This window comes from Carassius carassius, chromosome 20, assembly GCF_963082965.1.
Source record: "Carassius carassius chromosome 20, fCarCar2.1, whole genome shotgun sequence".
NCBI classification, from domain to species: domain Eukaryota; kingdom Metazoa; phylum Chordata; class Actinopteri; order Cypriniformes; family Cyprinidae; genus Carassius; species Carassius carassius.
Genome location: NC_081774.1, coordinates 16,436,000 through 16,447,059, shown reverse-complemented (window position 1 = coordinate 16,447,059; position 11,060 = coordinate 16,436,000). Strand labels below are relative to the sequence as shown.

At 36.5% G+C, this 11,060-nt stretch overlaps 2 protein-coding genes across 2 annotated transcripts; both read right to left on the bottom strand.

Moving 5' to 3' along the window:
- Positions 1 to 832: 832 nt before the first annotated feature.
- rabggtb (Rab geranylgeranyltransferase subunit beta) lies at positions 833 to 4,635 on the bottom strand. The gene is made up of 9 exons (XM_059501880.1): positions 4,488 to 4,635; positions 4,110 to 4,217; positions 3,820 to 4,017; positions 3,598 to 3,703; positions 3,452 to 3,504; positions 3,238 to 3,348; positions 3,016 to 3,141; positions 1,685 to 1,834; positions 833 to 1,539 (listed from the first exon to the last, which is right to left on the bottom strand). Exons 1-9 carry the CDS (start codon positions 4,488 to 4,490, stop codon positions 1,399 to 1,401), a joined length of 996 nt encoding a protein of 331 aa, XP_059357863.1. The 5' UTR covers positions 4,491 to 4,635; the 3' UTR covers positions 833 to 1,398.
- A 1,090-nt stretch (positions 4,636 to 5,725) lies between these two features.
- acadm (acyl-CoA dehydrogenase medium chain) lies at positions 5,726 to 9,901 on the bottom strand. The gene is made up of 12 exons (XM_059501879.1): positions 9,487 to 9,901; positions 8,993 to 9,104; positions 8,796 to 8,893; positions 8,632 to 8,701; positions 7,556 to 7,656; positions 7,349 to 7,429; positions 7,117 to 7,247; positions 6,933 to 7,041; positions 6,676 to 6,816; positions 6,501 to 6,596; positions 6,156 to 6,404; positions 5,726 to 6,071 (listed from the first exon to the last, which is right to left on the bottom strand). Exons 1-12 carry the CDS (start codon positions 9,499 to 9,501, stop codon positions 6,000 to 6,002), a joined length of 1,275 nt encoding a protein of 424 aa, XP_059357862.1. The 5' UTR covers positions 9,502 to 9,901; the 3' UTR covers positions 5,726 to 5,999.
- Between the last annotated feature and the right edge of the window lie 1,159 nt (positions 9,902 to 11,060).

Sequence of the window (11,060 nt, the reverse complement as noted above, 5' to 3'; positions counted from 1 at the left end):
AAGAACAATATTAGATTTCCCAAAGAACTTTTCAGTTAACAGTTAAAATAAATGTGACGGCATATTTAGTCATAAAACCCATCATGTCTTAATGAAACTAACAGAGGCACATGTGAGGTGATCTAACAAAAACATAAGTGCCAGGAGACTGTGGTGACATGTGGCACATCTCCCACACTCTGAACAGCTTGTAATGAGAGCCAGTGGGGTTTCATCGTAGCCTAACAACCCTCGTGTTTGTTTCTGCAAATCTATCAGTAGTCTGTAGATTGCTGCTCTCTTGATGAATTCACACACTCCTAGTTGATTACCTCTTCACTTTTCAAACTCAGTGCTCATATACTTGAAAGTTTTGCAGCTTTGTTTTTAACTAGCAATATGAATATAAATGTAAAAGCATAATGTGAAAAAGTGATTTTTAGTAAAAACAACCTCATAAGATAATTTGCGACATTCAAAGCTTGATTGACTAAAACTGGCAATCAATTCAATTGAATGGTTTTCTATATGACACAAACATTTCTAACCTACACCGAGCAAAGAAATGTACAAGCACTACTCAGGAACATCACGTAACAGCAGGCCAACAAAGTTTCATCATAATCAGTGTCAGATGCTCTAGGGGTGATGAACACTTGATTCCTTGTGGAGAACACCAACAGTTTCCCACCTGACAATGAATAATCCAACACAGAGTTTTTTCATATTAAAGTCACATTTATTCGATCCCAAACAACAGGCATCTTCACACACTGGCATCAATGCCAGAGTGAGAGAATTAATTCATACCACAAAAGCAAAACTCTCCCAAACCCTAGAAATAACAGCATTTATTAAAATGGTTGCAAAATAAATGCCTGAAAGATGTGAGGACCTACAAAACCTTGACTATTGATGTGAACAAACGACAGTAAGTGGACATCAAATTTAATCACATGCATGAAATCCACGTTTATGGTACTTAAAGTCTGATGTAACATGTAAATTTATTAGTCTCACAAACTCGCTTTGGAAAAGCCATCAGTGATGAGTGAGCGACCTCTCCCCTCATTGAATAAACACTTTTGGTTGACACCAAAAAGTGACCTGCTGAACTACTCATAAATAAATAATACACAGTGAAAGCTGTAAATAGCAGATATCCCTCTTTGAACCTCTTTGATCTTTATATAGAGAAACCCCACTAACAAAAGTAAGCAAGGTAATTCTGTGCCTACACAATGATGAGAACAATTCTCCATAAAAAGCACACAATGTTAAGGGCCTTTCTAAAGTTCTTGGTCCCTCTAAACGGCGCACAGATCATTAGTTGAAGATGACAGCTTTCCACGGTTTGCTGGTTTGCCCATTTCGAAAACGGCTGGCTGTGCAGGGGTTTCAACTCAGGAAAATATCAACTCAGCTCAGCAAGTCTGGTTGGAGGCCAACTCTCTGAAGCACATCCTCAGGCATGCAAAACACAGGGTTCACTGGTTTGATCTGCTCATCTCCCAGCAAAGACAGACCAGCCACACCAAACAGAGTGTGGAAAGGATCCACCTGGATGGAAATAGAGAACACTGGTAAGAATGTACTGCAGAGACTGATAAGCTCTGTTTAAAGAATGGAAATACCTAGAGAAACAACATGCAGAATATTTATGCATATGCAAACTTTTGTGTGACGAACTCAAAAGAGAGCTTACCATGTCTCCAGGCCTGTCAGCAAAGCCTCCAGTCTCTTCATCCTGGCAAGCAAGAATAAAACTGCGCAGTTTTGCTTTGTCAATCCAGTGAATTCTGCCAATGATCTTCAAAGAGGCAAGAACCCACCAGGAATAGCAGACATCAGGCAGCTGAAATCAGAGGAAAAAACATCATTGTGTTTGGTCACTCATAAATAATAGCTTCTAATAAATGAATGTACGAAATAATCTAAAATTAATTTTTATAAACATTAAATAAATTGTAATTCATTTTTGGTTATTATTTATGGTCAATTTTAATTTGGGTTTCATATGTTTTATGGTTCCCAAACAGTTTTAATTGAATCTATATATTTAATTACTATTTTTATTTTATTTTATTTTTAATCTTTTATGACATAAACTGTACCTACACTACACTAACTGGATCAGATGGTCACTTCATGAACAGAATACATTGAGTCAAAAGTCAGACTTGGGATAAAAATAAATATGTAGCTATGACTGAAAATATAACTAGTTCTAAAGAGTTACGCATCATAGTACATAGTACATGTCGAGGAGTCGAGGACTGACACGGAAGAGAAGAATTTGTTGAATAAAGTCATTATTTTTGTTTTCTTTGCACAAAAAAGTATTCTTCATAACACTATGGTTGAACAACTGACATAAAAAGTCCTTAGTACCTTTCTGGGCCTTGAACGTGTTAGTTGTTTTGATGATTATGGAGGGTCAGAAAGCTCTCGGATTTCATCGAAAAATTTGTGTTCCAAAGATATACGAAAGACTTACGGGTTTAGAACGACATGAGAGTGAGTAACAAATGACAGAATTTTTGGGTGAACTATCCTTTCAATTCTTTTGTACGTAAGTTTAAAATATTCTTGCTTAGCCCCAAGCACGAGGTTTTTTTAGGCGACTGTTATTTTAGAACATATTTCCTTATTGTTTCCATTGCGACGCGTCATGCTTGTCATGTGACACAACGCAGCCACAATAGATCCGTATGACACATGGATCGCTTTTATTTAGTTTTTCCTATTTTATTCAAAATATTCACAAACATGCTCAGTATATTATGAAATATCTGATATTCCGATTCTGAAATATGTGCAAGTAAATATATTTGGTAGTTTAAAGAATTTTATATTGACCGTGTTAGTTGATCTATACCGGGTGATGGGTGCCATTCGTTTGTCTTCAGAACACAATTTAAGATATTTTGGATGAAAACCGGGAGGCTTGAGACTGTCCCATTGACTGCAAAGTAAGTTACACTGTCAAGGTCCAGACAAGTATGAAAAGCATCGTCAGTCTAAAGTACATCTTACCTTCTCTGGTCTCCCATTTAAGCCTCCTGATGGTAACTGTCTTTCACAGAGCCACCAACCCAACAGATCCGCATTTACTCGATGAAGCCTACCAGTGATCGACAAGAAACCAGTGCAGCAGTAAATCTAGAGACAGGACGAGAAGAACATATGATTACAATGCATGAATACACTAAAATGGTTTAAAGTCAAGGTGGGCATAAAATACCTCAGACAACTCACCTGACCAGCATGGGACTCTGAATCAGGCCTACAACCAAACCCACCATCAAAGTTCATACAGGACAGCACAAACTCAACGGCCTTGTCCATGTTGATCTCATCCAACTTGCCCTGCACAGTAGTGTCTTGTTAAATGCTTTTAAACCTTGAAAAGCTGCAAGAAACACTTAAAAATGCAGTTAAATATAATACTTGAATACAAAAGAATTCAGACCAGTAGTGCCAACGTCGCAACCGCACAAAAGGAAAACCGTGTATCTATTTCTCCTGTTAATGAAAAAAGGGAGCATTTATATTTATTTACATATAATATTTAAAATTGTTTATTCCAGTAATGAATAAATGAATGAATGAATGCACCCCATTTGTCTCCTGCGAACGAGCCATCCTCCTGCTGCAGTCCTTTAACATAGTCCACCACTTTGTCCACATCAATAACATTAATGCTATCATACAACGACAGGATCTAAAGGAAGTAACACACATCTTTTCATGGATTCCCACTTTTGTGTAGTAATTTCTAGAACCAATCATTAATTCATTATTATGATTGCCTTCTAGATTTAGCAGATTCCTGCTGACCTGTACAGCACTGAGGGTGAAGAGGAGATGAGGGTCGTGGCCGATGCTGGCGCTGATGCCTCCACAGTCATGCTGGCAGGACTTGATGAACTCTACGATCTCCTCGCAGTTCATTCGAGACAGCTGACCCATCAGGTCCATCACTGTCAGACCCCAATAGATGCCACTCATTCTCAAGTACTCTGACAGCGTGTACTCCTGCAGGAGATGGTGCACAATATATTTATTACTTTTTGAAGGAAAACCTTTTTTTTTTTTTTTTTTTGCATTTTTGTAAGCCATCAACTTACATAGTCATCCTTCTTGGAGCCATAGGCTGCAATATAGTCTGCGTGCTTGTCTAAAAGGAGCGTGTTTGGAGCATCAGGTTTAATGATCACGTCTTTAACCTGGGTCCCCTGCAAAATAAAGTTGTGGCCATCACTTTCTGCCAATAAGTTCAAAAACCGCAGTTTGACGCATTCATTTAAACCCAGACTGTGTTGAACTGACTGCGCGGATGACATGACATGTTTCTGCTGCTCTCGTTCTCATCTTTTAGTGTGCGCTCGCTGTAATTTTCTTCACAATCGCAGTAAACCGCATGCTCTTTCATTATGAGTTAAACACGACATCATACACTATTAATTACGTTTAACATAAAAGCAAAGTAGTGTGTTTTACATTACCATCCTGACGGAGAAGCAAGATAGAGAACTACAGGCTGACTTCACCAGTCACACACATATTACATCATCACATGTCATTTCTACCGGTGCCAGTAAAGGACAAAACGCATTTAACGTCGACGTTATTACACATAATGGGAAGCTAAAGATGATTCTGCAAATCGCATCTAAACACCGGTACATTGTCCCATGAAAACTTTTTCTTAAACACACTTGCCCAATGATAAGTGGTGTGGACGAATTTACGTTTTATTAAAAGGGTGCACGTATTCTACGCCTATGTTTTGATTTATTAATGTATTTTTAGTAAGCAAAACAAACAACTCTGTTAACGTTCTTTGTATTCCCGCTCTTCTCTGTGACGACAATTGAAACAGCTAATAAAATTGTTGTTTATCTGAATCAGTTAAATCATTTTAGAAATTTTTCAAACTTCGAATCAGCAACTTAACATTTTTTCCAGGTTTCAGTTCAATCAGGGCATCGAATAGTAATTTCAGAAGTTAAGAAATTGTCTTTTAAAAAGTATAATCTGAATATATATATATCAGTATAAATGGAATAGTCCATTCAAAATAAAAAATTTCTTCAACTGTACGGTAGTTATCTTCAGGCCAGCCATCATAGGGCTTGCAGTACGGAGTTGACTAATTATGTGAAGTGAAGTGAAGTGAAGTGTGAAGTGAAGTGAAGTGATTATACAGTATATATAAGTAAAGCTAATTAGTAAAGCTAAATTAGTTTGAAATTTGGGACATTTTAAATACAATTTAAAATCATGATTTGTTTTTCAGTATATAAACATAAAATGAAATAAAAATCTATCAGTATTATACAAATTTATTATTTTTTTTCCAAATTAAAGCCATCACTCAGTAAACTACTGTAGTTTGGGACCAAATGTTGGATTGGTTACCAAAAAACATATTTACCATAAATTAAATATTAATATTTGTTTGTCAATTAGTTTTCCATAAATTTGGTAATGGAGTTTAATGGTTGAGCTTAAATGCAGTTAACATAATCTGTGTAAAAAACAGAAAGTGATTACAATAAGATAAGCACTTGTGTCTACCCAACATTGTGTAGGTCCAAATAAAGTTTCTGGTGGAAATTATTAAGTCGCACTCGCAGGGTTACACTCAAAATGTAGGCCAAAGCTAAACATTGCATTTTATAGGGTAATTAATATGAATTAACATGTTGGTATAGATATTTGGGCAATAAAATTACAAGTGTTTTTAAAGGAGATTATTTATTTTTGCTTTGAGGACATAATCATTTACAAAAAGAATCTGAGAAAGAGCTGTGTAACTATGATACTTTGTTCAGATTTAAGCAACTTTGTTAAACACAAAGACGGCAAGGCATGCTGATATGACATAATGCATCTGGAGATTAGTGTAGCCAATTTACAATCTGTGAGATACAATCCTGAGATCTATTGATAAAAAAAACACATTATCATGTACAAAAGTTTTTTTATGGCATGGAAGTCCTGGGTTTACATGTTCATTGTTTGAATTTCCCAAGGTGTTCTCTTGAGATGATGAGCCTCTGGATTTGTGCAGTCCCTTCATAAATCTGTGGACGCAGACATTAAGACATTAGTCACATTTAAGGATCTTTATCAATTCAAATAAACCGGGTTGGGTCTACAATCCTTACCTGGTAAATCTTAGCGTCTCTCATCAGCTTCTCCACAGGATATTCACTATTGAAACCATTCCCACCAAAGATCTGGACGGCATCAGAGGCACACTGGTTAGCAATGTCTCCAGCAAAGGCCTTAGCGATCGAGGCATAGTAGGTGTTCCTGCGGCCCTGATCCACTTCCCAGGCTGCTCTCTGATAGGCCATTCTGGCAAGCTCAACTTTCATGGCCATTTCAGCCAGAAGGAATGACACAGCCTGGTGCTGGGGTCAGAAAACAAACACAGTCTGATTACAGTCTTATTAACCTCATGTTACCAGTTTGGGTTATAAAATGTGTCTATTGAAACATACACCTACCTCTGCAATAAACTTGCCAAAAGTCTTTCTTTCCAAAGCATACTTCGTGGCCTCTTCCAGTGCTCTCTGTGCAAGTCCTGTGGCACCTGCAGCCACCTGAAAAACATCAAGAGATTATTTATATAATAGCATGGAGAGAATTTGTTAGCAATAATAACCGCAAAATAACACTTACAGGTGGTCTAGTTTTGTCGAATGCACCCATGGCAATCTTGAAGCCGGCTCCTTCTCCAATCAAAACATTCTCCTTCGGGATTCTTACATCCTCAAACGTGATGCCTCTGGTGTCTGAGCATCTCTGGCCCATGTTCAGTTCCTGTTGGAAAAAAGAATGTAGACATAAGCAAATTGTGCAGAATCTCTTAGTGTAATTAATGTAAGTGTACAAGTATTATCTGAGTGCATCAGACTGCAGTTGTCAGCAGCTTGTACCTTTCTGCCAGGCTGGACTCCTGGGGTGTCAGCTTCAACAATGAAGCCTGTGAAAGCCCTGCTAGCAGAGCATTTGGGATCAGGATCTGTGCGGGCCAGCAGGAAGTACCTACAAATGCAAACAGAAGGATTTATAATAGATCCAAAACACAATTATGAGTAACGGAATAAGTGGTTTACCTACCAGTTGGCTTTTCCTCCATTGGTGATCCACATTTTCTGACCATTGACCACATACTCGTCTCCTTTCTTAACAGCCCGGGTCTTTATCCCAGCCACATCAGAGCCTGCTCCCGGCTCGGTCACACAGTACGCCTGTCGACATATTTTGATTAGCACAAGTGGATGTCTATGTACTGTCTATGTTTACTACATAAACCATAAAATATTAATGATGAAAACAATGACACACTTACACACATTAGTGGTTCTTCTGTCATTCTGCCCAAATATTTCTTCTTCTGGGCATCATTACCAGCAATAATGACGGGCATTTGCTGCATGAAAAAAAAAAAAAAGAAAATCACATTTAATTTTAACTTACAACAATAAATCCAGGCATGCACAACTGACCATTTCGTTTAAATATGAAATGATGCACACTTTCATAAAACTGCACTTACTCCCAGAGAGTTTGCCTCAATGGCTGTCTGTACCCCAGTGCAGCCAAAGGCCAGTTCTTCTGTGATGAGACAGGCATCAAATATGCCCAGACCCATTCCACCTGAAACATAACAAAATGCAACATGGTCAGAATTAAAGGAATTGTTCTCTTCATGTTGTACCAAACTCTTATGACTTACTTTCATCCATTAAACAGAAAATGTACATTTGTGAAGTGTATCTTGGGTACGCTTTTCACTACAATGAAAAGAAGGAAGCCTGAGGTTGCCTAGTCTCAGACTTAAACGTTACATCTATTGACTGTTGGTTGAGCATCTGATGCATTAGGCACACAAAATAGGGAACACTTTGGGAATTTTGAAGTTGTCTTCTGATTGTTTGAATTCTACAGGATTTCCGGGAGATGTGTGAGTCTCATCTTTTGACGGCCCATCTGGAAACAAAGCCTTGAGGTCGAACCGCCTCACATGTGTTTACAACTATGACAGTGAGCGCTTGTCAGGAGGAATTAAAACCTGGATGTGAAGTTCATAGCATTGTCTCTTGACCACTGAAGACGACATTCTTGATTAATGTTTGGTTGCATGCCGGTATTGTATTGTAGGGACATCAACTAAACATGACTCTGAAGAGAACAAACTGTGATTGTGAATGTCAGTCAGATGGCCAATGAAAACTGCAATGAGGTCCAGACCTTCTGCCATCAGTCTAAAGGTCTTTCTATGTGGTACTAGACTGTTCCAAGCTCTAAAACGCCATAAAATACACCATCAAAGGGTTTTGTTTGATTTTTGTGCCTAATTTAATCTATTAACACCATAAATGTCAGTTTGTTCTCAAGCTTTCTTATGGTTTCAGATATGATTGTGTAAAGTACAAGTCATGTGGCCTACTTTTATGATACTGTTATGGTGCTTTTATGGTATAATTGCATAGAAACAAGGAATTAGTAGTACATTATTCAAATGTCTCCTTTTATGCTCCATGAAAGAAAGTAAGTCAGACAGGTTTTAGAATTACATGAAGGTGAAGAAATGATGACAGAATAATCATTTTTGGGCATCAGTCTACCTACCACACTCTTCTGGAATATGTCCATTCATTAGACCCAACTCCCATGCTCTCTTAATGAGAGGAAATGGATACTGCAAAGAGCATATCAAGAGTTTACTTTTCCCCCTCAATTCTAAAAATATGTAAATGGAAAATGGTGGACACGTGAATTAAAAGAAAACCTACTTCACCACTTCTGTCATATGACGGGGCAGCTGGGACAATCTCCTCCCGTGCAAACTTTCTTGCCACCTCCTGGAACTCTTTCTGCTGGTCAGTCAGTTCTGTTAAATTGAGGAATAATGTATTTGGATGATCTAACAATGTCTTGTTTTTTTTTTGTTTTTTTTTAAACACAGTGAGCAGAGGATGATAAAACATACCAAAGCTGAAGCCTCCAAGAGATTCTTTCACCGCAGCAGTAGCTGCTCTGGCGCTAGCTTGAGGTCCAGTACTCTGAAACCTAAGTCCAGCCTGAAAACCTGCCCTCAAAACCTGTTGGACAATGATTAAATGCACATTTAAGCACTGTCATAACAGTTTTAATAATTTAAAGGTGAACAGAATGTCCCTACAGTTAACAAGGAAATTATTCAAATAATAGACAAACCTACCTATTTACATCATTATTGCACTTAATCACTTTTATTTTATTTTAATTGTATAAAAGCGCATGTAGAATGAGTATGTTACACTATATTTATTTACATACAGTCTGACAAGATAAGGTTAAGCATTTTTGTTTGTAGATAGGGTTATAAAAGTTAAAGTGAATTTACAAGGAGGAGAAAATCTCTTAATTTGAGATTAATAAAATTGCGAGTATGTGCTAAATAAAAACTTTTCAACTATTAGATCAACAGAAATACGTGCTTACCTTATTAAAAATCATCGTTATTTCTTTTACAGACGATGGGCAGATCCTTCTTCTTTTTCTTTATATTTCCGGCAGTGTAGACACGTCTAGGCGTATTACTGCCCTCCACAGGTCAATATTTAAATTGAATTCTGTATCATGCAAGAACTGAAGAACTGCTTCAGAGGTCAGTTGATGTTTGTCACTGTATACAAGCAAAGATAAAATAGAAATAAAACTCTAACTCTTAATTCTGTCTGTTTAACATAAAGTGCTTTACTTTCAGCCCTATACTTTCTACATTCTAGGAAAACATGTCCTACTGTCTCAGGACTCATTAACACAATCCAGAGACATGTTTTCCTAACATACATAAAAAAAAATATTTAGCCAACAGTGCTCTGACATCAGTCTACACAGTTTAACTGAATCCCTACGAGACAAATAAGTATATAACCATCTATTCCTCACTTCAGGTTGTATAGAAAAAAAAGTGCCTACCTTTCAGATCCTTCAGTGCCTTTACAATGTTCACCCAGAAAAAATGAAGTACTGACCAATCATCGGCCTCTGTTTTATCACGTGATAAAGAACCATCGCTCTAGTGACTTTTGCCCTACTTTTATTATACAACGCCAAATATGATACAAAATATTACATCTGGGTATCCATATTTACTTCAAAAATATCAAGAACATTTGTAAAATTACAGAAAATCGTGTCTTTAATGAACGAATTCTTATTTGGTTAAAAAAAAAAAATTCTTGCTTCAACCTTCTTTTCTGTTATGCCGGAAAACAGCCCACTGAATAGAAATGAAATGAGCAATTAATTTAAAGAAAAAAGTAATACTTATTCATTAATGTTATAAATTAATTAAAGAATTTCCTTATAAACTTGACAAATACAACTGTATTTAAAAAACATGTAGGCCTATTATAGAGGGCTTGAAAAATCTGAGACCCCATCGAATATTATTTAAAAACATATTAAATAATCCTTACTGAAGTAAAAGGTAGGTTTTTTAAAAAGAAACCTCATGATTTTTAATAAAATACCAAATACTAAGAAATTCGATATAGGCTATAACATGTACATTAGTGTATAATGTATAATGTTAATAATTAAAATAAGCCAAAAAAATCAACATTTTGAAATGTAGTTTTATTCAAATTAAAATTTGACTTTATTTACTGTAGGCTACTAGCGCACATTTATAGAATAGAATAGAATAGAATATAGAATAGAATTTATATTAAAATAACACGGAGGATGAGAGTTCTGTGGCGGAATTCACAATTAAAGAATTGTGATTTCATCTCCGGAAATACCTAGCAAAACATTGCAACATTGTTTTTTTTTTTTTTTTTTAAACAATGTCTACAAATGTTTTCATCAAACTTTAGCACTTCAGTATTTTGTATGCATGTCCTGCTGTGTTATATTTTCTAATGTTAAAATCGCAAACCTGTCTTTATATATATATTTTCCATTAGTGTATCCATTTTCTCTAGGTTTAGGACTATTTTGGAGAAAATGAGCCTGCTGGGGAAAGACTTAAGAAATACAAAGTAAACAAGGTAATTCACAAATTT